General features: G+C 37.6%; 1 protein-coding gene across 1 annotated transcript in view; it reads right to left on the reverse strand.

Moving 5' to 3' along the window:
• LOC150108907 (muscle calcium channel subunit alpha-1-like) overlaps positions 1-27,269 on the reverse strand; it is a 1,617,925-nt gene that overhangs the window by 304,150 nt on the left and 1,286,506 nt on the right. The window contains exon 34 of the mRNA XM_090414483.1: positions 19,046-19,111. Within this exon, the coding sequence (XP_090270609.1) occupies positions 19,046-19,111 (66 nt within the window). The remainder of the gene's footprint in view (positions 1-19,045; positions 19,112-27,269) is intronic.

Genomic DNA, 27,269 nt, shown 5'->3' on the forward strand with positions numbered 1-27,269 from the left:
TCAAACCAATTTTAACTTATGGATCTGAGAGCTGGGTCAGAAGTAAAACACTTGACCAAAGACTAGAGACGACCGCAGATATGAGAGTCCTGAGAAAGATTAGAGGCGTGAACAGATGGCATCAATGGCAATATCATATTAAAAACAAGGATATTAGGAAAGAACTTGACATTGTCGGCATCCAGGAATGCGTTAGCAGAGCTAATCTCAGGTGGTATGGTCACTTAAATAGAATGGGCAAGGAAAGATTATCAAAACACGTGTTCTCTGCCAGGTTGGCAGGAAAACGACCCAGAGGTGGACCAAGATATAGGTGGATTGATACAGTACAATGTGCCTTAGACGATAGAAATATAAGATCTGATAATGATAATATTGGAGTCTTGACAAGTAATAGACTGATTTGGAGGAAAATTGAAGATAGGAAGTTAGTAATGATGTAAATTTTTCATGTAGCTATCATATCCCGTACACCCCTTGAGGGTACATGTCTGGAATTTGATGATGATGATGATGTAAGCTAGATATCAATAAGGCAATGGACTTGATGACATAAAAAAAATATTTCAAGGAGTTAGCATCTGCCTTGGCCAATCTGTTTAAAAAAGTCTTGTAACAGTACAAGTCCCAAAGAAGTGGAAGGAATGCAAAATTGTTCTACTTCACAAAGTGATAAGGAGGCAACAAATTACAAGCCAATTCATATATCTGTTTTTATAAGTTAAAGTATTGGACAAGTTGATGAGAAATAGGATAGAAAAGTGGTCGATAACAGTGGTATGCTTTGTGCTTGTCCGCATGGGTTTGTTAAAGGGAGGCCATGTTTTACAAACTTGATTATGTACTATTACAAGGTGACGAATGTATTGGAGAAAGGAGATGCATATACAGAGGTATATTTAGATATTGCAAAGTTTTCAATAAACTGCCACACCAGAAGTTGGTCACTAAACTAAAGCAGATGGGATTATATGATAGACTAGTGAGTTGAATAGTTGAAATAGGTGAAATGGTGATGGGGGGTACTATCTTGAAAGAGGAAAGTCACTAGTAGTGTGGTGCAAGGGTCAGTTTTAAGACCATTATTATTTAATTTGTATATTAATGATATTGGGAAGGGTTTAACTGGTGATATACAACTGTTTGCAAATTATGCAAAATTGGAGAGATTAATGAGAAATCAAACAGAAACTTTACAGGAGGACTTGAATAGATTGTATGAGTCTGCAACAGTATGGAACTGCCAATTCGATATTGCCAAATGTAAGATTCTGAAATGTGGTAGATAACAGCTGGAAATTTTGGAGGATGTTATTATTATTATCTCAGCCAGCCGTCCTGATTAGCTGAGTGCTTAGTGTATCTGCTCTCCAGCCAAAAGGCTTCAGGTTTGAATCTTACTGTGGACATGGATGTTTTTGATTGTCTGTGAAAATACTAATGATGGTGGGCAGTAGATGGAGTTGGTGTGGTATGTTTGTTTGCTATAGTTGGTGGATTGATGTGGTTTGCTATAGTTGGTGGATTGAGTAGTGGAGATGGAGAGTTGTAGAGTGGGTGCCCTTATGTGATACCTCCTCCTTGGAGGTATCACATAATAATAATAATTACTATTATTATTATTGTACAGGCACCTCCTGGAGTCCATGGAGTCCAAAGATTCATTGTGGGAGTCTTAAACTATGCACGCAACCTATCATACCTCTACCTGAACCTATTAACAGACAAAGCAGAGTGGATAAGTAGAGTGGTGCAGTGGAAGCGTGCTGGACCCATAACTCAGAGGTCTGTGGATCAAAACTACACTCTGCTAACCATATATTTTGCTGGCCTGGTTGGCTGAGTGGTTAGTGTATTTGCTCTCCAGCCAAAAGGCGGCGGGTTCGAATCCCACAGGTGGGCATGGATGTTTGTGATTACTGTGAAAATACTAGTAGTGGTGGTTGGTAGATGGCATTGATGTAGATGATGTGGTTCGCTGTAGTTGGTAGATTGAGTGGTGGAGACAGAGAGTTGTAGAGTAGGTGCCCTCCCCTAGATGAGTGTTTGGACTCCCTGGAGATGTCACATAATAATAATAATAAAAGTAGACAAGGAGCTGAAATTTAGAGATCACATTGTAAAAGTTGTGAAGACATCTCTTGTGATTATGGCAATGTTGTGAAGGACCTTAACTTGTAGAAATAAAGAGGTTTTAGTTCCATTTATAAGGCCTTGATCAGATCTATGGATATTGTACACAAATTTAGTCTCCTGGTTTTCACAATGATGATGATATGTTGGAAGGGTCCAGAGAAGACTGATTTAAGATTGTAACTTGTCTTTGGGATGTGGGATATAAGGACAGATTGCAGGAATGCAGTTTGCAAAGCATTGTGAATAGGAGGAGAAGGAGAAGGGATATGACTGAGACATTTAAGTTGGTAAAGGGTTGTTACTAGGTTAACATGGAAGAAATTTTTCATAAAATGGAAGAGGGGATTAGAACAAGAGGACATCAGTGAAAGCTATATAAGAAGAGTGTGTGTGTGTGTGTGCAGGGCCATAAGGAGCAGCTTCTTTGCATAGAGAGTAGTTGGTCAGTGGAATGCATTCCCTGACACTGTGATGAATGCAGATACATCGAATGAGTTTAAAGTATGGTTTGATGGGCTTTGTGTGTAACACTGTTTGCCTTCTGTGATGAGTCTTTAGACTCCATTGAGGTCTGGTGTTATAATAATAATAATAATAATAATAATAATAATAATAATAATAATAATAATAATAATAATAAAGAGTTTTAACTGAAGGTGAGTTAGCCAATTTCATACATAGGTGGCAGGATTTCTTTTCAACCAGAAATTCAAGGTTTTCTGTTCTTCCAGACAACAGGCAAGGGAATAGATACAACTGACAGACATAGTACACTATGCAGATAGGATTAACTGCCATTATCAGAGCATTCATTAAGTTCATCCAAAGCACAGTCATTTAGCTATGGCAGGAAACTGAGCCTGATGAATAAGATGAAGATAAACATCAGAGCCAGAAAAATAACTTTAGTTATATGCAATTTAAACACTGTGAAGAATAAATGAAGTTGCTTACTTGTTAAAGTTAGGCTACTTACTGCAGATTGCCAAATGGCCTATAAAGAATGTAGACAAGCAAACTTATTCTTCTGATCCAATTAATTAATAATCTCACCTTCCCCAGGTTTCCATTGGATGCTGATCAAATGAGGCGGTTAATCAGTTGGTCAGTTAGCAACAAAACTGTATTCTATACAGTTTTGTTGTGAACTATACATACTCATCATACATGTACTGATGATTATTACCATCACATAGTTATTATTATTATTAACATCTGACCTCATTGGAGTCAGAGATTCATCATAGGAGGTACATACTATTGCACACAATGCTCATCCACCGTGCCTTAAACTGATTCAATGTGTCTATATTCACAACACACTCAGACAATGCATTTTAATCACCAACCAATCTCCATGCAAAGAACCTGTTCATTACTCCTCTGTTCACATCCTCCTTGTAATTTCCAGCGATAGCCTCTTGTTCTCCCCCATTCCATTCTGTGAAAAATTTCCTCTATGTGAACTTGATAACAACCCCTGACTATTCATATTTATGAATTTAGGGACACAAAACACACGTGTTGAAAAGATTATTTTACTGATTATTAATAAAATAATAACTAGACGTTTCAATCCCTGTATTGAGGTCATCATCAGAAAGATACATGTGTATAGGAACCAAGCTACATGCTGTTTCTAAATTAAATCTACATTGTTAACGAATCTTTTTCTTAGCCTGACCTCTAGTGATAAAAAAATAAAAATAAATAAATAAATAAAAAATAAATAAATAAATTATAAATAAAAACTACAATAAACTCTGCTAAAGTCCTCACATACTAAGATTCTTCTGAAATTGTACAGTTCATATTGTTATATTATGATTATCTTCTGGATTTGTATAGTATAAGTTGCTATTGAATGTTCAGGAAAAAAAAAAAATTTCACCAAGTCTTCTTGCATTGAGATTTTTCTTTGTGGTTGCTATGAAGGTTGCAGATGGGTCCTCCACATTCCAAGAATGTGGAGGACCCATTTTTATTAAGATTCAGATTATGTTTGAGCATTTCACATGCTTCTTTGAATTTTTGCTCGAACCAGGTTTTGGTGCAGTGTAGGAACTTGGTACCTTTCCAATAAATTCTGTGGTAATGTTTGGAGTGCGTGGTCAGAAAGGCTGGTTTTTCAAAAATGGAGGTATTTAATGTGTCGTTTGTGTTCATCCTTTCTGATTGGGATGGTTCATCCTGTTTCCCCTATGTATGGTATGTTACACGTGCAATGTATTTTGTACACCCCTGGGTGGGCTAGGTTTGACAGAGAATCCTTGGAGGAACTGAGTAGGTGTCTTAATTTTGTCAGGGGTTTAAAGGTGGTTTTGATGTTGTATTTGTGTAGTGTTCTGTCTATTTTTTCGGAAATGCCTCTAACATATGGTATGGCAATAGCATTCCTGAAATCTTTTTTGTTATTAGTGGTATCTCTGTGGAGAATCTTGTGAATGGTTTTTATACTGTATCCATTTTTTATAAAGGTATGGTCTCATATTCATGGTTAAGAGCTTGTTCATTTGAACAAATAGTTTGAGCTTTGTGTTTAAGGGTGCTTATGACCCCTAGTTTTTGTGTTGGGTGATGATAAGAAGTTTTGTGTATGTACTGGTCTGTGTGTGTGTGTGTAGGTTTGTGGTAGACTGAGAAGGAGAGACAGCCTGAAGGAAGACGTGTGACGAGCATATCTAGGAACTAGGATGGTTCTATTTCAATGGTGAAGTGGATGAGTTTGTGTTGTTTGTTCAGGTGGCTAAGGAATGTATTTAGTGCTTCACGGCCGTGGGGCCAAATGACAAAAATATCGTTGATGTATCTGAGCCAAATTTTGGGCTTTAGGCACACCGACTCTAGAGCTCGTTGCTCAAAGTCTTCCATATAAAAGTTCACTATTGGGGGGAAAGTGGTGAGCACATGGCTGTACCCTCTTTTTGAACGTAAAAATTGTTTTGCCACACGAAATACCTGGAGCGGAGTACGTGGGCAAAGAGGGCCATGATGTTGTGTGGAAATATGTTCTGTAAGAGCAAGATAGTATCATCGATTGGGACATTGGTGAAAAGGGAAGTTATGTAAAAGCTGAATAATCGATCTTGGTCGTTGAGTGTAATGTTTTTAATTTTGTTTATGAAATGTGTATTTTTTATGTAGGAAAGGGAAAATGACCTACCAATTCCTTGAGTGTGGCCGCTAATTTTTTGGCTAAGTGGTAATTCGGGCTGTCGATTGCTTCCACAATTGGGCGTAATGGTGTGTCTGTTTTGTGTACTTTTGGCAGGCCATAAATTCTGGGCGAGCTGGCATACTGAGGTATTAAATTTTTAATTGTTTCTTCCAGCCACGTGTTAACTGATTTAAGTAATTCAGTTGTTTTCTTTTTGTTGAGTTGCGTGGGGTTGTAATTTACCATTTGGTAGGTGTTGTGGTCTGATACCAAATGGTTCATTTTTTCTATGTAGGTTGTCCGATTTAAAACAACAGTGGCATTCCCTTTATCTGCTTTTGTGATAATAATGTCATGGTTATTTTTTTAGGAATCTGAGGGCCAGTTTTTCCGCTTTGTTTAGGTTGCTACTTAATTTTTTGGTTGAATTTAGTAAACAAGCAGTTTCCATCCGTATTTTGTCAGCTAAATTGGCGGGGAGGGATCTTAAACCTCTCTCAATATGATAAATTATATCAAGTTTATTTACTAACCTCAGCGCAATGGTGTAATTTAAACCTTTCTCCAGTAGCGAGAGTTCACCTTGGATGAGAATGTAATCTGATTGGTTGATAACTAGACAGTGGTCCGATGGTGGTTGGTTGCTCCTAACTTCATTTGTGGGTATTTGGCTGCTCCTTTCGTTATGGCATCGTAATTGTCTTGTGTTTTTCTGTAGTTTTAATGCTTGAAACTTTGTTATTAATTGTTCTTTATTTTTGAGTAATAGGTGCTTGGCCGCGTCGTCTGTAGACTTGGTGTCATACCATACGTTAGAAGCATTTCCGAAAAAACAGACAGAACACTACACAAATACAACATCAAAACCGCCTTTAAACCCTGACAAAATTAAGACATCCACTCAGTTCTTCGAAGGATCCTCTGCCACACCTAGCCCACCCAGGGGTTTACAAAATACATTACACATGTAACATACCATACATAGGGGAAACAGGGCAAACCATCCTAATCAGGAAGGATGAACACAAACAACACATTAAATACCTCCATTTTTGAAAAACTGGCTTCTGACCACGCACTCCAAACATACCACAGAATTTATTGGAAAGGTACCAAGTCCCTACACCGCACCAAAACCTGGTTCGAGTGGAAATTCAAAGAAGCATGTAAAATGCTCAAATATAATCCGAATCTGAATAAAAATGATGGTCTAACCATTCCAAGAATGTGGAGGATCCATTTGCAACCTTCATAGCAACCACAAAGAAAAATCTCAATGCAAGAAGACTTGGTGAAGTTTTTTTTTTTTTTTCCCCCTGAACATTCAATAGCAACCTGTACTGAACAAATCCAGAATATAATCGTAATATAACAATATGAACTGTACAATTCCAGAAGAATCTTAGCACGTGAGGACGTTAGCAGAGTTTATTGTAGTTTTTATTTATATTTTTTAAATTTTTTATTTATTTATTTTTTTATTTTTTATCACTAGAGGTCAGTCTAAGAAAAAGATTAGTTAACAATGTAGATTTAATTTACCTTTATAGAGTGCAACAGCATGTAGCTTGGCTCCTATACACATATCCTTCTGATGATGACCTCAATACAGGGGTCGAAACGTCAAGTTATTAATAATCAGTAAAATAATCTTTTCAACATGTTTTGTGTCTCTAAATTCATAAATATGAATGCTGATCGCTGTGTAACCTTGAAAGAAAGAACCCCTGACTAGCTTATATGTCTCAATCACACCCTCCCCCCTACCTCCTCCAATTAATGAGACTTTGTAATTTACATTCTCTCAATCTGTCCTCATACTCCACATTCCAAAGACCACTGACCACCTTTGTGAATCTTCTTTGGATGCTTTCAAACATATCCTCATTACCATGAAAACCAGCGCCAAATCTGTACACAAAATCCATGAGGCCTGATCAAGGTTTTATACATTGTCATCATAATCTCTTTGTTTCTGTATGTCAATATCCACTGCACCATTGCCATTATCCAAAGTGAAGGTTTCACAACTTGTGTAATGTGACTCATAAATTTCAGTTCCTATCCACCACCACCATTCCCAGATCTCTCATTTCCTTTACCTCCTTTTGAATTTCCCTAGCAAGTGTATGCTTTGCATCCCATGATTGCTTACCAAATTTCAAAAACCTTACACTTCACAACATTGAACTGAGTTCCACTTACCTGCCCATTCATGCAATATATTCAAGTCCTCCTGCAATAACATCTGCTTGACGACTCTGCATTACTCTCCCAATTTTTCATGATCTGCAAACAGCTGCATATCGCTAGTCAAACTCATCCCAATATCATTAATATACAAATTGACCAATAATGATCTCAAAACTGACCCTTGCAGCACACCACTAGTCACCTTACTCTTTTGGGATACTGCACTGCCATATACAACATTCTGATAACCTATCTGACAGTCAGTAAATGATCCATCTGAGAAGTCTGTTAACCAATCCCATCAATGTAATTTATTTAACAGCATTTTATGTAGCAGACTATCAAAGGATTTTGAAAAATCCAAGTACACCACTGTATATGCATCTCTCCTGTTCAAGATATGTCACCTTGTTATAGTACATAAGTAAGTTAGTAAAACGTGATTTCCCTTTAACAAACTCATGCTGATAATCACAGAGAATACTGATGTTATTAACCCATTTCTGTGTTGTACTTCTCACCAATCTCTCTAATACCTTATCAGCATATATCATACTGGTATAAATGATCTGGTACAATATATGGAATTGAGGCAAGTATTAGGAGAATTGGAAGTGAAACAAACAGAGGTGTATCAGATGTTGGTTGGGTTAGATGTGAATAAGGCTGTGGGAAAGGATGACATATCACCATGCATGCTTAAGAAAAGTGAACCACAGTTGGTCATGCCCTTGACCTGGTTATTTAATGAAAGTCAGGTAGTGGCTAAGGTTCCTAAGGAGTGGAAAGAGGACAAAATAGTACCACTCCTCAAGCACAGTTCTAAGACAGAAGTCTCTAACTATAGGCCAGTCTGTATAACTACAGTTGTGGTCAAGGTGTTGAAAAGATTGGTAAGGAATAGAATACAGAATTGGGTTTATGAGCATGGCATTCTTTATGAAGGTCAGCATGGATTTATAAAGGATAGGTCCTGTTTCAGTAATTTACTTGCATTTTATGATAAGGTGACAAGTGTGTTAGAAAAGGGAGAATCATATACAGTGATATTCTTAGACTTTTCAAAAGCGATTGATAGATTACCACATCATAAGTTGATGTACAAGCTGCAGAGGATGGGAATAGACAGTATATTGGTTAGATGGATCAGAGATTGGCTCTCTGAACAATACCAGCAGGTTGTGTATGATGGAGCAGTATTTCAAAAAAGAAGGGTGACCAGTGGCATGCTCCAGGGTTCTGTTCTTGGGCTTCTGCTGTTTAACTTGTCTGTAAATGATATATCATGGGGACTGAATGGGGATCTTCAGTTATTTGCTGATGATACAAAGTTGGGAAGAATTATAAGTAGCAATGCTGATGTTTATTCTCTTCATGAAGATTTGAATGTACTTTTTACTTGGATAAAGGAGTGGGGTTGTAGTTTTAATATCAATAAGACCAAGCCATTGCCTTTTTTAGTACTGCAGAAATATAATGCTGTGTACTATATCGATGGTGCTGTACTGCAGGAAGTGGATGAGATTTGAGATTTGGGAGTGATGGTTGATAGTAGACTGAAGTTTGGAGGGCATATTGCTAGGGTTGCAAAGGCTGCACATCGTAGTGCTGCTATGATAAAAAGTACTCTAACATGCAAGGATAAGGAATGGTTGTGTCACTATATAAGCCACTGGTCAGACCACACTTGTACTATTGTGCTCAGATCTGGTCACCTAGTTTTCAGTGTGATGTGGAGACATTGGAGAGGGCCCAGAGGCTAATGACTAAGATAATATCGGGACTTTGGAATGCTGGCTATGGAGAGAGGTTGAAGAGATGTGGATTTCAGAGTTTGGTAGATAGGAGGAAGAGAGGTGAATAGAGGCGTTTAAGTTAGTGAGAAGATTTTATCAGATTAATCCAGAATGGAGTACAGAAAGAGTAGAAGGTGAGAGGGGAAGAATCAGAGATCATCCCTGGATGGTATGTAAAAGTGTGGTGAAGAAGGGTGTGAGGAATAGATTTTTTACATGAAGAATTGCCAGTGAATGGAATGCATTACCAGAATGTGTTGTTAATGCAAGGAGTGCTAAGGACTTCAAGATTCAATATGATAAATATGTTGTCAGTTGAATGAACCTCCCGCGATGAGTCTGTCGACTCCATGGAGAGTGTAATAATAATAATAAATACCTTCACCACAAATCCAGATATACAGATTAGCCTATAATTTGTAGCCAACAGCCTTATTACCACTTTTATGCAGTGGAACAATTTTAACTTCTTTGCACTCCTTTGAAACCTGTGATGTTGAAAAACTACCAATTCCCAGGAACATTCCCTTAAGACACATGGGGATATGCCATCAAATCCTTACTGACATCAAGTTTTTTATTTCTTCAAATACCTCCTGCTCACTCACAATTCAGCCATCCTCTGCTATGCCTCCTATACTTAAGTTGCTCATGATTCCACCCTGATGAAACAACTTTATAAATTGATCACTGAATACCTCAACAATGTCTTCTGCAGCAGTTACCATTCTACCATTTTTCATTTATTAACATCATCTTGCGATAATCATGCTTCCTTCTACTTACCACATATCTAAATGACTGTCTAGAGTTTTCTTCACCTGATTTGCCAAATTTCTGCTTATACTCTAATTTTGTTTTCCTTGCTAACTGAATCACTCTCCTGGCTCGTTCTTTATACTCTTCAAGTAAGTGATTATTATCATTATTATACTTCTAGTGCCTCCAAAATTCTTCCAGATTTCATGCTTAAGTCATTCATTCATCCATCTGTCCATTTGTAAACCTACCTCATTCAGCCTTTTGGCCTTCAGAATACATTCACACATTGACTGTTATTAATTTCTTTGTCCCCATGCAGCATCTATTTCCTTACCACTCAATTCCTCATTCCATGCTATAGCTCCAAGCTGTCTCCTAAGCTTGGAGCTATAGCATGGAACTCACAGAATTCTGCAAATGTCTATCCACATCCCAGGTGATCACCTCCTGATCACTCTTACCAACTTTAGGAAAGTGTGGTGGAAATTTCACTCACAATTACAACCTCTGAGGAAATTATCAGATCTAAAACTCTCGATCCTCACATGTCCTCCTTTACATGCTGCCTGATATAGTTATCTTTCAAGAACTTGAGAAATTCAATTTTCTTATTCTCAAATACTATCTCTTCATTTCAATCTATACTGCCATATTTAAGTCGCCCATAATAATTATCCTTCCTTTGTAAACTAATTTAGTTCAATGTAGCATGTGTTTAATTTATTTATTGCTGAGTGTGAATGGTTTGTGGTACGAGAGCGAGAATGGAGAACATATATTTGTCAGAAATGTTTTCTTAAGTGAATATAAGAAATGTGAGTCACGAAAGCATGAAGTGATTGATAATAAGAATATAAGGCAGGATTGTTAAGATGTTATGGAGGAAGTAGCAGAAGCAGTGCATGATAGTGCACAAAATATGAATGAGAGTTTGAAGGAAGTGGTTGAAAGTAATGTGGGTGATGAGATGCTAGTGCGAAATGAAATTGCACACTTATGCAGACTCTTTCACAGGACAAAATGTGATCTTAAGTGAATGGAGAAACGATTGGCATGTGGTATAGAAGGATGGATAATGAAAGAAAGAATGAATGGGAAAAGCATAAAAGAGTGAGAGAGACTGGGAGAAAAGAGACAGTATTGTATGGGGATTCACGATAAGTGGTGTACTTAATGAGATAGTGATGAAAGCATGTTTTCCAGGTGCAAAGATAAAGGATGTTAGTGATGCTGTAAGTATGCAGAAGAATGGAGTGAAAGAGTTGAGTTTATTGGATGGCACAAATGATTTGAAAGGTGAAAACTTTGTAACAGATATGAAGGAGTTGTTAATGGAAGTGAAAAGTGAAGAAATTGTACCTTTAACTATGGGACATTGTGGATTTTTTGGCATTGGTAAGCTCAACTTGGCCAAAAATTATAGGCATCAGTGAGACCTGGTTGACTAAAAATGATATAGTTACAGGGATAGAATGTAAAGAGTGTTTTAAAGGAGGATAGAAGGAACAGGACAGGTGGTGGGGTATTGCTGATGATAGATGTAGAAATACAACGAAGAAAATTAGAAGTTAAAGAGCATATTAGGTCTTAAGGAGATGGTTCATTTGAGAATGTCTGGTGTGCAGTAGAGGCAAATAGGGCAAAATACGTTGTTGAGTGCTGCTATAGGCCAGAGGATCTGCAGAAAAATGAAGATGCCGCGCATTGGCAAATCAGCACAATGCGTGTTGGCAGAACAATTATTATGGGAGACTTTAACTACGGCGACATCTATTGGAGGTAGGAAAGGGGGCATGACAAGATGGAAGTGGGGTTTATACAGTTGCTAAGGGATAATTACATGAAACAACATGTTATAGAAGAAAGAAGGGGAAAGTGTTGGATCTGATAATATATCAGAAGAAACATCCATAACCAAGGTGGACACACTCTACATCCAGTTGGGGAGAGTAACCATGCAATCATGTTTCGGGAAGTTTCCAAACATGTGGAGTTCTCTCAAGAAGGAGTTTATGTTCAACTACAAGGATTGTGATTATGAGAGACTCAGGAGTCATCTTGGAACAGTGCCATGGCTTGAGAAGCTACAAGGAAAGAATGTCAGTAGTGCATGCCAAATGGTGATTGGGAAAAGCAGAGATTGCTTGAGAGTAGCAGTATCAGATGGTCTGCAGAGTTGTAAATGATTGGAATGCCTTGCTTGAGAGTGTGGTGTCTGCAGATAATTTGAGTGTGTTTAAGGAGTGGTATAATGAGCTGTGTGTATCATAAAAGGACCTCCTAGATGAGTCTTTGACTCCAAGGAGTCTAGGGTAATAATAATAATAATAATAATACCCAAGGTCAGGAGGATAAACCAAGTTGGAATTAAGTGGATGAGTAGAGATTTAAAGCAAAAGCTGCAAAAAAAAAAGAAAAAAAAAACATTATGGAGGAAATATAAAGAGAAAAGTGATCGGCATACTCATGAGCAGTACAAAGTGCAAGCAAGAAATGAATGACATAAAAGCTAGAATGTGTGACAAGAGAGGACTGGAATATGTGGATGCTTGGAGTTAGTTTGAGGACAGAGAGGAATTGTATGCAAGAGACCGCTTACATTTGAATGAGGAAGTACGTAGGCATCTGGAGAGATTGCTGTTCTGAAAAAGTCAGTGTGTCCCAGGGAGGATGGTAGCAGGGATGGCCTCTTGTGGGAATGGGTACTTGGGAGAAGGGGGATGATATCAGGTAACACTGAGCCCAGTGGAGTATAGAGGAGATAATGTTGGGTATAGAAACAACAGCATTTATATGCTATATACTAATGCCAGGAGTATCTGGAATAAGGGAGAGGAATTGGTGGCACAGACAGCATCAGCCTGGCCAAAAATTATTGTGATCACTGAGACATGGTTGACAGAAGAGGATATGATAACAGGAATAGAAGTCGCTGGGTACAGCATTTTTTGGCAGGATAGGAAGGGAAAGCATGGTGGTGGAGTACTGCTTATGATAAGTGACGACCTATGTCCTCTAAGAGTGAAGACTTTGGAAGGGCAGTGACACTAATGATTTTGAACGCATATGGTGTGAGGTAGAGGTGGGCAAGACAGGATATTTAGTGGGGTATTGCTACAGACACAGGAGTACAGAGGGTGGGGACCAGGAAATGTTTAGACAGTTGAGTTTGGAAAGTGCAAGAAGAATGATTGTTATGGGAGATTTTAACTACAGTAGTATAAACCTGGGGAGAGGAAGATGCATGTAGCATAAGGGAATGGAATTTCTAGAATTCTTGAGGGACAAATGTCTTAGGCAACATGTAATAGAGCGAACAAGATGTTCAAGAGTTTTGGGTTTGGTTACAGCATCAGAGGAGTTGATAATAATTGAGATGACATCTCTCCCACTAGTTGGAGAGAGTGACCATATGGTTTTGACTTGGAAAATGAATAGACATGCAGGAGTATCCAAGAGATGGGAACATATGTGGAATTATAAGGCAGGTGATTATAATAGTCTAACACGTCAACTTGGGGAAGTTTCATGGAAGGAGGAATTGGAAGGCTGGGATATCATTGGTGCGTGGAAAATTATGAAAGAATATTTGTTAGCAGCAATGGTAAGTTGTATACCACGAGTGAACAAGAGGACACAATTTGGAGTAAAGTGGACGACAAACAATATTAAACAGGAATTGCATGCGAAAAAGAGGCTGTGGAAGAGATATAAGGAGACAGGTGAAGAGAAGATGCATGAAGAGTATAAGACCCAGGCCAGAAGAGTGACTAGTATGGTAAGGAAGACGGAATTGGAATATGAAAGGAGATTAGCCCTAAGATCCAAAGAAAATCCTAGGGAATGTTTTAGATATGTGGCCAGTAGGAAGAGAAATGACTGTGGAAGAATGATATTGTGGGATAAAAATGGGAATAGAGTGACTGATGCAGAGGACACTGTAAAATTGTTCAATGAACACTTTATTGGAGTATTTCATCCTGGAGGAATCAGTTTTAATGCTAGAGGGATAGGGCAGATTTGAGGTTTGGAGGTACAGGAGGAGAGTGTGTTTCAAATACTGAGTACTCTGGATGTCACTAAAGCTGTGGGACTGGATGGTATTTCACCACGAGTTTTGAGAGAATGTGCTAGAGAACTGACACTACCTTTGACCTGGCTTTTCAGTGAAAGTCTAGCTGTGGGAAAGTGACCATGGAATGGAAGGAAGGTAAGATAGTGCCATTTCACAAGGGCGGTAGCAGACTGAAAGTGTCTAATTATAGGCCAGTTTGTGTGTCATCAGTAGTTAGTAACATCTTGGAGAAAGTAGTGAAGGACCATATACAGCATTGGGCAGATGAGGGTAATGTTATCTGTGAGAGTCAACATGGATTTGTTAAAGGGCGCTCTTGTTTTAGCAATATGCTGGCCTTGTATGATAAAGTTACAAGAGCATTAGATGAGGAAAAGGCATATACTGTCATTTTCTTAGACTTAGCGAAGGCATTTGAGAGGGTGCCACACGATAAGCTGATATTCAAGTTGCAGCACATGGATCTGGATGTCAGATTGGTCAACTGGATTCAGGATTGGCTGTCCATTAGGTATCATAGAGTTGTGTATGGTAGAGCAGTATCAAAGAGGTAGAAGGTTACAAGTGGTGTTCTACAGGGCTCAGTATTGGGACCTATATTGTTTAACCTTTATATCAATGACATCAGTGGATTGCAAGGTGATATTCAGTTGTTTGCAGATGATGCAAAGCTGGGAAGGATTATTAGTAATAGTGCAGATGCAGCAGCCCTGCAAGAGGATTTGAATAAGCTAGATAGATGGGCAAATGAATGAGTGTATTGGTTTAATGCAGCAAAATGTAAGGTCTTGAGGTTTGGGAAACATTGATGAGACACTGCATACTCTACGGGAGGTGTTATACTGGAGGAAGTAGGGGGAGACAAGAGATCAGGGGTTGATGATTGAAAGAAACCTGAAATTTAGGGGACATATTGCAAATTTGGTGAAGGTAACACAGAGGATTGCTGCAATAATGAGAAGGACACTGAACTGCAGAGATAAAACAGTTATCATTCCATTGTATAAGACCCTGATCAGACCATGCTTGGACTATTGTTCTCAGATTTGGTCCCCAGGATTCGAAGGGGATAAATTAACTGTGGAAAGGGTACATAGGCAGATAACAAAGATGGTTTCAGGACTGTACAATGATAGTTATGAGGAACGGCTGAGGGAATGTGGACTGCAGAGTTTGGTGGAAAGAAGAAGGAGAGGTGATATGATTGAGATTTTTAAACTGCTGAGAGGTGGTTACAGGGTTGACACTGAGGAGTTCTTTCACTTGGTTGAACAGTGGGAAGGAGTGATGACAAGAGACCATCCCTGGAAGTTACAAAAGGAAACTGTGAGCCAGAGGGTAGGTGAGGAGTGGTTTCTTTGCATGGAGGGTGGTTGAACCATGGAATGCATTGCCTGATGGAGTTGTGAGAGCAAGAACGGTCAATGAGTTGAAGGAGTGGTATGATAGACTTTGTGTTTCTTAGGGGGGGGGGGACCTCCCCTTGATGAGTCTTGATAGACTTTGTGTTTCTTAGGAAGGACCTCCCACGAAGAGTCTTTTGACTCCATGGAGGCCTGAATAATAATAATAATAATAAGAAGAAGAAGAAGAAGATGACCAATATGGTAAGGAGAGAGCCAAATCAGACTATGAGAGAGAATTAGCCAAACAGGTCAAAGGAAATCCAAAAGAGTTTTTTCGTTATGTAGCAAGAGGAAAAAGGACTATGGTAGAATCACTTTAAACAATGCTCATGGTAGGAAGATGACTGAACCAAAAGAAATAGTTGAGTTGCTGAGTGATCATTTTGCAAAAGTGTATCAATCAGGTTGTGATTTTACAGTTGCTGATGTTACAGAGATACATATCAACATTGAGGTAGATGAATAGGAGGTGTTCAGCATATTTAAAAGTATGAATGTGAACACAGCAGTGGGACTGGATGGCATATCAGAACATGTACTATGTGAATGTCAAGAGAATTGGCAATGCCTCTGATGAAGTTGTTCAGTCTAAAGTCTCAGCTCTGGCTGGGTTCCAAGGGAGTTCTAAGAGGGTAAGAAATATCATTGCATAAACGTGGCTCCAAGACAGAGATAGCAAACTACAGACCAAATAATATATCAAAAGTAGTTGTTAAAGTATTGGAAAGGTGAAAGGTACAACAGTTGGTGGATAGGGATGCCATACTCTATAGTGGGCAGCATGGCTTTGTAAAGGGTAGGTCCTGTCTCAGAAACTTATTAACATTTTATATTAAAGTGATAGCAGAATTGGATAGCAAAGTTAGCTACACCATGATACTGCTTGGCTCTACCAAGGCATTTGACAGAATACCACATGGAAAATTATTACAAAAACTGGAGCGGATGGGAATGGTGTCCTGTCTCTCAGTACCTTATTAACATTTTATAATAAAGTGATAGCAGAACTGGATAGCAATAATAGCTACATCATGATACTGCTTGACTCTACCAAGGGATTTGACAGATTACCACATGGAAAACTATTAAAAAAACTGGAGAGGATGGGAATGGATATGAGGCTAGTAGTCTGGATAGAGGGATGCCTGATGGACAGACAGCAGAGAGCAGTATATGGCAGAGTGTAGTTAGGAGAATGATTGTGTCTAGTGGAGCACCTCAGGATTCGGCACTAGGGCCACTACTCTTTAATTTGTATATCAATCACATAGGGAAAGATTTAAGAGGGGATATTCAGTTGATTGCTGATGCAGAACAGGGGAGAGCAATAGTTGATAAAGGTGATGTAGATATCCTATAGGATGATTTAAATAAATTGGCATTGTGGGAAAAGGATAATGATTATGAATTTAATGTTGCAAAATGTAAGGTTATGCACTTCAGATCGAAAACGTTGCATATGGTGTATCACATTGATGGTACTGGTTTGCAGGAAATTGATGAGGATAGGACTTGAGGTTAATGTCAGACAAAGAGTTGGCAGTCAGAGGGCATATAGCAAAAGTGGGTAAAATAGCTGAATGAATTACTTGGATGTTGAAAAACGTCCTAACGAGTAAAGATAAGAAATTTATTATCCCTCTTTATTAGACTATGATTCGGTCACATCTTGACTACTCTGCACAGATTTGGTCACCTGAGTTTCTTGGAAATGGTCAAAAATATTCAGATACAAGTGATCAAAATGGTTAACAGGTCTGTGGAATACTCCCTATTCCATAGGATAAGATGAAGGTTTGTGGGTTACAAAGTTTAGTTGATATGCAGAAAAGAGGGGACATGATAGAAACTTTTAAGATATTAAAGGGGTTTTATAAAATTGATGTGTAAAATTTTTCAATATATGACAAATAGTCATCCATTAATTTTCTCGCCTTCCCTTTCTCTATTCTGACAGCATTGCTAATATTCATTTTGCACTAGGTAAACAAGATTTTGAAGTGCTTTCCTGAACTACCACCTTATCATAGAATTGCCGTGAAAAATTCTCTGCTTACACACCGTATATAATTTATTCTTACAATTTTCTTTTTGGTTTCACACCTCTTGCTTTTCTGTTCTTAATTCAACTAATCTCTTGCTGTTCCTGTGGTCTTTCAATCTCACACTTTGTCTTGTGAAGAACTACATGCAAGTGAGCTACTTCTTTATTCAGATCTTCTATGTTATCCAGAATTAACAGCACCACAATTTTCATATACACTAACTGCTACTTTCAATCATCTCATTTATATTTTCTTTCCCATTTCTTTCACCATTATTTCAATAATGGTGAAAGAAACCATTATTGAAATAATGGTGAAAGAAACTATTATTGAGATGAAACCAAGAGAAACTAAGAGTTTCTTTTGGTTTCATGTCTTTCAGTACTAACTTCTACTACTTCATTCTCTCACTTCCAACAACATTCGCATTTCTGACTCATAAAACATCTACGATATGTTTTCTCTCTCTCTCTCTCTCTCTCTCTTCACTGCCACTGTCATATCATAATCCATTTTCATTATTGAAATAATGGTGAAAGAAACTATTATTGAGATGAAACCAAGAGAAACTAAGAGTTTCTTTTGGTTTCATGTCTTTCAGTACTAACTTCTACTACTTCATTCTCTCACTTCCAACAACATTCGCATTTCTGACTCATAAAACATCTACGATATGTTTTCTCTCTCTCTCTCTCTCTCTCTCTCTCTCCACTGCCACTGTCATATCATAATCCATTTTCTCTTGGCAGTGAATACATAACACATGCACACCCAATATTTAACAAACTCCTTTATGTCAAACTCCTTGCACAATGTTGTCTATGTGCCATTGTTTTTGTTCACATCAGCACCATGAATAACATAGTTTATCTATCACACACAGTATATCAAAATTAAACTCACTCAATCAACCACCCAGTCATACACATAATTGCTATAATTGATAATTATCAAAATATAATTAAATCATTATTAAAGCAATGACTTAGCTGTGAGCTCATGATCACGTAGTCCATCCAGTATGCACCACCTAGCATCCATATGTGGGTTGTAAATTTAATGGTATGTGTATAGTGGTTTGGTCATAGTGGTAATTAGTATATGATTTACCCATTGTTCTTCCCTCCCCAACACTGAATTATTCACAAACTGTGGGGTTGACTTTCATCTGGGTGCACCAGTTTGTCCCTTCACAATTTTACACACATTTGGTAGTAGTTACAGGTGCTGTTTAGTTATAAATGTGAATTTGGATAATTTGTGGATTTAATTCCATTCCCACCTTAGATGGTCTTCCTCGTGGAAGGGTATAATAATAATAATAATAATTAAAAATGTCCAGTTATATGAAATGCTATGGAAAGGAAACATATTTATAGTGTATCATAAGATCAATAAAATCATGATATGAAGAATATTGTAAAATGCTAAAATACAACAATTTAAAATTTTCTTTACCTCCCAGCGATACTTACTTGCATTCCAATGACAGCATATATGAAGAACAGCATTACAATCAGGAGGGCAACATAAGGTAAAGCCTAATATAAAAACAAAATAATAAACTATTGTATTATATAATTAAATCATCATGGTACATGTGAAGTTTACAAATACTCTGTAATATTGTGTGCTTAACACATACTGTTATTCTGTGAAACATGTTGGAGAGCACTGGAACTGTTATTATTGAAAAGTCAGATAGCTCCCATTTCTTTCAATATTTAAATGAAAAGTAACTGCTAGTTCTTTTCATCTAGTAACTGCACAATAAACACAAAGCATGGATAATGGCTAAGTTATTTAAAGAATTTTTGATCAGTTTCAACAAGTTATGTTGACAAAATCAAAAGCATTAATTTAAATATAGACAGTATTCTGTTTCAATCATCTTGCATTGAGTATGTCAGTTTTTTTTGTTTTTTTTTTCAAAATTTAAACTTCCAAAATTTAGACTGATATTTTAATCATACAGAGTATTCAAAAGTCAAATCTTTCGTTCTTGTGCAAGCAAGAAGGGTGACTACCATGCTAGTCACCCTTCTTGCTTGCATTTTACTATTCATGAGTATGACAATCACATTTTTCTTCATATTCCCACCACAAAGCTTTTTTTTTTTTTCCAGCACTTGTTTTATGTCTCCACTTAACAACTTAATCACCATCTTCTTGACCTTGGGTATACAGTGTGATAGTGCTTCTCTCAAACAATCCTTAACCACTTCCCATGCACTCTTGAGCCATGGTACTACTCCAAGATGCCTCATAAGTCAGTCATAATTACTAGATTTATAGTTCAATATAAATACTTCCTTGACAGAGAATATCACACATTTTTGCATTCTCCCAAAACAAGACTGCATGGTCACTGTCCCCAGTTGTAAGCAGAGTGTTTACCATGGTTATGTACATATCTTCTTCTTATGTTATTACACGGGGTTTGAGAATGCTAGATCCAGCACTCTCAAACCCCTCGTCCCTTCCATGACATGTTATTTTAGTAATTATTCCTTAGCAACTATATCAATTCCACTTCAATCTTGTCATGCCCCTTTCCTCCCTCCAATCTATGTCCCCATAGTTGAAGTTTCCCATAATAATTGGTAGGCCTCACTCACTGTGTTAATTTGTTGATGTATGGCATCTATGTTGCCCAGAGGATGATAAATATTCTTTCAGCTTGGTAATACCCAGATCTCTATGCAAAATTAAATCTTCTTTCTTGGATGGACTTACACCTCTGTCTTTTCCTGGCATAAAAATATTACATTCGTGGCTTCCTTCACTCCCAAAAAACCCAGTCATTTTTTTGCTCAAGACACTAAATCTTAGTTCATCTTCTAACACTGTATAAATCCTAAATTGGTCCTGTATGACATTAAAATATTGTTCTCACATCATCATCATTATTATTATCATCAACAGACCTCTATGGAGTCAAGAGACTCATAGTAGGAGGTCCCACTCTCACAAGCAGCTCATCACATTTGGGCTTGTTTTTTTTATATCAATCCCATATGAAAGACTCTGGAAACCTACAGCAATATCAGTGGGAAAAGAGTGCAAACAACTTCCCTAAAATGCCTGACATATCTAGAAGAGAGTAATCCACTAAACTAATAATGACTTCCTCCCTCATCTTTAACACACTAACACTGATCACTATCTTACAGATATTTTGTTTATGCCTTACACAATGTCCTATAGCTATTGTCATGGATGATTTTTTTTTTGCTGAACTGGCTACTACCATTCCTTCATTTTCCTTTAAACCTGCAACCACATGAGCAATTGCTGGTCAACATCCATTCACTGCCAAGCTTCAAACTTGGTGAACCAACTTCTCATCTCCTTCCTTCATTCCACCTGTCTTCTTAGGAACAATCTTCCTCATACCATTTTCCCCAGGGAATAAGCAGGTCAGGAACATGGCTTAGCTGGTGGGGGATAGCAAAAGTACAGTATGAGAAGAAATTAGACATGCTGAATGGGTTTAAAGCACAGTATGATGAGATCTGTGTGTGATGCTGTATATCACCCATGAAGAGTCTTTTGATTCCATGGAAATTTGGTGTTAATTAATAATAATAATCAAGATGATGATGATGACCAAGGGAGGATAAGGCAGAAGTAAATTTGATGAATGCAGAGATTAAGCTATAATCTAGATAAGAAGACTTCATGAAGGTAGCACAAGATGAAAGGTCACAATCATATACTTCATGAATATGGCTTAATTGATAATAACAGAAGTACAGCATGAGTGAAACTTAGCCAATCAAGGCAATTAACATCCCAGAGACATGCTAAAAATGTGTTTGGGATTTTAAGAGGATAATATCAGTGGATAAAAAAACAGTATATGGGTAACTGCTATAAAGGATATAACTGAGGTATTCTATCAGCAGGATGTCTCATGAATGAGACATCATGAGGCACTTGAGTGTAGAGGGTATGGTGGAGGAAGGATTTATAAAGAGTTTATTTTAGTTATTAAATCCTATCATCGATTGCACCAACTGTATAAAAAGGCTGCAATTAGTATCAGATTTCTATACTGAAATCTAAGTACACAAGTAAGATCCTGGATATATGTATTTTCTAGTGTAAACTGAGTATTCACATTTACATAAAAAAGGAAAGTGATTTAATAATTCTAAAATACATAAATAATGATGTACAACATTCTGAACTTAACAGTAACTCATCTTATAAATTAAAAAGAAAATAATTAAATGAGTCACATTTTATCTAGGCCCAAAAAAATATGCTAGCTAAAAAGAATATCTATCTCTGGTAAATTTAACTATACATCAAGTAAAACTGAATGAAGCAACTTCTTTAAATCTTCAGCAGAAAAATCCTTTGCCTGGAAAATTTTGGTAACTGTAGATTTCCTATTTAGAGTAAGAAATATGAAAATCCCTGATTTCTAACACTTCTATATTCTTCCATAAAATGCCTTCCAGAAGTCACAAAAAACGTTCCTTTTTACTACCTTCTTCTTCAAGAATGATAGCTTTTTCCCTATTCCTAATATGAAGCATTTCCAAGGAAAAATAATCAACTATTTAAAATTCAACTAATCTAATCTAATCTAAAGTATCTAATTTCTGAAAACAGCCATTAAATTATTACTGTCCCAAATGAACAGTTAATATATGATATATTTTTTTCCATCTATATGAGAAACTTCATTTATCAAGTTCCAAAGTTCCTTTATATAGAATAACATGTATGCTCCAGTAAATAACTTTTTTTAATTATGTAAATATTTTGTCTGTATCATAAGACATCATCACTACAACTAACGAACAACAATAGGAATTGAATTCAAGAAACAGTAGTGAGCATGCTTAAATTAGAATCCCTCTATGTTTACAGTTGTATGTTCATGGATTAAAAATTACTTAAACTAAATTAAAATATAGCAGATAAATTATTGAATACAACTGAGGATAACAATTTTCCAAACTTATGGAATAGTGAGAGAGTCATTTTGATTAAGATTAGGTCTATGAAATAAGGCTTCGGCACTTTTTTTATATAAACGTTCATGTTTATATGTGGATCTATGTAGTAACTTGGCATTTTGCCATTGGATCCTGTGTTTAGCATTTTCAATTCCATGTTGTACAAGGCCAGATTTGTGAGGTTTGATACAGCCGATGTCGTCTCGATGTTCAGAGATACGTTTATTTATAGATCTTCCTGTTTGTCCATAGTAAGACAAGTTACACGAACAAGTCACAATGATTCCACCTGGCATATACGAAGTATATGCCAGGTGGCATCATTGGTGAGAGTTTGTCTTTTGGAGAAAGTAGCAAGTTGTGAGTTTGGTTGATAGGCTTGTAGGTAGCAATAAGTTGATATTGCTACGTTGATATTGATATTGCTCATAATTTCTGCCACATGTTCAGAGATGCCTTTAATGTATGGTATAGGAGTCCTGTGGGCTTCTTCTTCTTGTCTGGGTGAACATCTACATCAACCTCAGGCAGTATGGAACAGAGAGCATGCAAGGATTGAGGGTCTTAGATTTCATCATCTCATTAGAGGAAGTCATTATAAATTATGTCAAATCTCCCTCCAGTTTGTTTGAGTGACCATGCAGTGATTACCTGGGTGGTTGCCAGACTTGTAAGGACTTCTGTGAGGAAATGGTATATGTAGAACTACAAGGCTAGTGAGTATGAGAAGCTCAGGAGACAGCTTGCAACTGTAGCAGTGACTGAGGAATTGGAATGGAAAGGATATCAATGCTGCTTCGGCAATACTCAAGAAGTATCTAGTAGATGCAATGTCTTAATGTATTCCAAGAGTCAGAAAGCTAAATAATACAGGCAGGGCCATCACCAGATTAGATCATGCCCTGAGGCAAACAATTAAATATCACCCCTGATAAGAAAAATATAAGAAAATCTCCAATTGCTATTTTGTTTTGATTACAAGAGAAACATTAATACAAAACGATTACATAATAATATTAATTAAATGTATGCTCCATGGGGATATTGCACATTAAAACTGTTTATACGCTCTTCTAAATTTAAATTATAAGCTATGTCCGCCTCTATCGATATAATTGCTAGACCAACCAATATTTCTTCGGTCATTGCTGTTCACAAATAATTTTTAATCAGTTTAAGCTTGAAAAATCTTCTTTCGCACTTGCTATGTAGGAACACCGTCTACCACAATATGACTGAACGAGCACCCTTATTAAGCTGCGCCGTGAGGCAGGCTGCTTCTATGCTACACCCTGTTGATGGTACTGAATATATGTGTAAAATGGAAGAATGGGGAGATTAAGCATGCAATGCAAAGGCATTATGGAGGTAATATATGATGAGTAGTAATACTCAGTTCCATTAGGAGGACAAAGAACAGGCAAGAAGGGTGGCTTGGTTGGTAAGGATAACAAAAGTGCAGTATGAGCAGAAGGTAGATAACAAAACCATAAAAATCCCAAGGGAGTTCTTTCAATATGTGGGCAAGGGGAGAAAATGGTATGATAGGATGACATTGATTGGAAAAAATGATATAAGGACAACTGCTGCAAAGGATATGGTTGGGATATTCAATTAATAGTTCACAAAAGTCTTTTATCCTTGTGAATGTGATATCATGGAGATTTTGAGAGCAGTGGTTGAGATGGAGAAACTAATTGTGAGGGAGCAAGAGGTATATGGGGAATTGAACAACTTTGATGTTAATACAGCTGTGGGACCTGATGATACATCATCACATATTTTGATGAAATGTGCCAGGGAATTGACATCTGCCTTGACAATATGTCAAGGCAGATGCCAAGATTATAGATAGAGTTATAGATTGGTCTATAACTTTCTGTACCACGACAGAAAGTTATAGACCAATCTTTGTGCGAGGCATTGAGGTTAAAGAGCTGGAGAGGCTAATGAAATCCAGGATCCAGAATCTAAAATCCAAAATTCTACAATCAAGAATTGGTTTGACGGCACTGGTATTATCTTTGATGGACAGCATGGATTTGCTAAAGGGAGGTCATATTTTAATAATCCACTTATTTATTACAATAAGGTGATAGCTGCGTTAGACAAATGATATTGATATGTAGTAGTAGTGTACTTAAATTTTTAAAAGGCTTTTGTACGATTACCACGTGATCTGGGGGGTGATAGTGGATAAGGATCTAAAATTTAGGGGACACGTCGCCAAAATTGTGAAGACAACACAAAGACTTCTGGGAATGATGCGGAGGACACTGATGTGTAGAAGTAGGGAGATTCTTGTTCCATTGTATAAGGCTTTGATTAGGGCATACATGGACTATTGTGCCCAGATTTGGTCACCGGGTTTTCAGAAGGATGAAGAGATGTTGGAAAGGGTCCAAAGGCGACTGACTAAGGTAGTTTCTGACCTCTGGAATGTTGAGTATGAGGAAAGATTCAGATTATGTAATTTGCAGAGTCTGGTGGAGAGAAGGAAGAGGGGAGATATGATAAAGACCTACAAGTTGGTAAGGGGTTGTTATAAGATCAATGGCGGAGAAGTTCTACAGAGAATAGTGGGAGATCAGGGGAGAACCAGAGGTCATCCCTGGAAACTGTATAAAGAGGGTGTGAGTAGGGGAGTGAGAGACAGGTTTTTTTTGTGCAGAGTTGTGAATGATTGGAATGCCTTGCCTGAGATTGTGGTGTCTGCAAGGAGTTTGAGTGTGTTTAACACACAGTATGATGAGATGTGTGTGTGTGTGATAAAAGGACCTCCCAGATGAGTCTTTGACTCCATGAGGTCTTGGGTAATAATAATAATAATAATAAGTTGATAGTCAAATTAGAGTGAATGGGGTTGGATATTAGACTATTACATTGGATTGGAGATTGGTTATCTGATAGATATCAGCAAGTTGTGTATGGGGAAGCAATATCCCAAAAGAGGAATGTTACTAGTAATGTGACTCAATGGTCTGTTTAAGGGCCATTGTTGTTTAAAGTGAATGAGGGGAGGTCTGGAAAGTTCCGATAAACATCTAGAACAAAAATGATATTAAAGCTGATATAACTGAACTGATATAACCACAAGAATAACATACTAGTAGCAGAGTTATGAAGATAACTTATGTTCTTATATTCTTATATCCTCGTATTTTTTTTCCTTTGAGAGCCAACATGTGAAGGGGTGCTCTTGCTTTAGTAATATGATTATCTTTTATAATAAAGTGTAAGAGCAGTTGATGAGGGAAAGGCATATACTGCCATTTTTTTGGATTTTGCAAAGGCATTTGACAGATTGTCACATGATAAGCTGATATTTAAGTTGCAGCACATGGGTTTAGATGTTGGGTTAGTCAACTGGATTCATGATTGGCTGTCTGATAGGTATCAGAGAGCTGTGTATGATGAGGCAATATCAAGGAGGCAGAAGGTTACAAGTGGGATCCCACAGGGCTCAGTACTGGGACCTGTATTGTTTAACCTTTATATCAATGACATTGTCAATGGATTGCAGGGGGATATTCAGTTGTTTGCAGATGATGTGAAGCTGGGAAGGGTTATTAGTAATAGTGCAGATGTGGCAGCAATGCAAGAGGATTTGAACAGACCAGACAGATGGCCAAATGAATGGGGGTGTCAGTTTAATGCAGCAAAATGTCAAGTCTTGAAGTTTGGGATACATCGATGGGAGGCCATACTCGATTGGAGGAGCTGTACTGGAGGAAGTAGGGGAGACAATAGAGATGATTGATAGACACCTGAAATTCAGGGAACATTGCAAAGGTGATGAAGGTAACCCAGAGGATTGCTGCAATACTGAAAGAGATGCTGACCTGCAGAGAGATAAAAGCATTATCGTTCCATTGTATAAGACCCTGATTATACCACACTTAGACTACTGTTCTCAAATCAAGTCCCCAGGATTTGAAGGGGATAAATTAACTGTGGAAAGGGAACAGAGACAGATAACAAAGATGGTTTCAGGACTGTACAATGTTAGTTATGAGGATCAGCTGAGGGAATGTGGACTGCAGAGTTTGGTAGATAGAAGGAGGAGAGGTGATATGATTGAGACTTGTTGGTAGTTACAGGGTTGGTGCTTATCTACAAGAATAGGGTTGACACTGGGGAGTGCTTTTGTTTGGTGGAACAGTGGGAAGGAGCAATGACAAAGGGCCATCCCTAGAAGTTACAAAAGGAAGATTGTGAGCAAGAAGGTGAGGAGTGGTTTCTTTGCATGGAGGGTGGTTAAGTTGAACCGTGGAATGCATTGCCTGATAGAGTGGTGAGAACAAGAACGGTCAATGATTTCAAGGAGTGGTATGATAGACTTTGTGTTTCCTAGGAAGGACCGCCCAAGATGAGTCTTTTGACTCCATGGATGCCTGAATAATAATAATAATAATAATATAGTTGCTTTAATATCATTTTTGTTCTAAGTGTTTATCAGAACTTTCCAGATCCCCCCCCACGTCATATGTTAATGATATTGGGGAAGATTTGAATGGGATATACAGCTGTTTGCAGATGATGCAAAATTGATACGATCTACCAGGAGTAGAGCAGATGTTGTGGCTTTACAAGAAGACTTCAATAGACTGAATGAATGGGCACAGAAGTGGGGATGCAAGTTCACTGTTACAAAATGTAAGGTTTTAAAATTAGGAAAAAAGATGGGATGTATAGTTTGCTTGGTGAGGATATAATGTTGGAGCTG

The sequence above is a fragment of the Typopeltis vanoorti genome, chromosome 2 (genome assembly GCF_054136105.1).
Source record: "Typopeltis vanoorti isolate ZY-2024b chromosome 2, IOZ_Tvanoo_1.0, whole genome shotgun sequence".
In the NCBI taxonomy this organism is placed as follows: domain Eukaryota; kingdom Metazoa; phylum Arthropoda; class Arachnida; order Uropygi; family Thelyphonidae; genus Typopeltis; species Typopeltis vanoorti.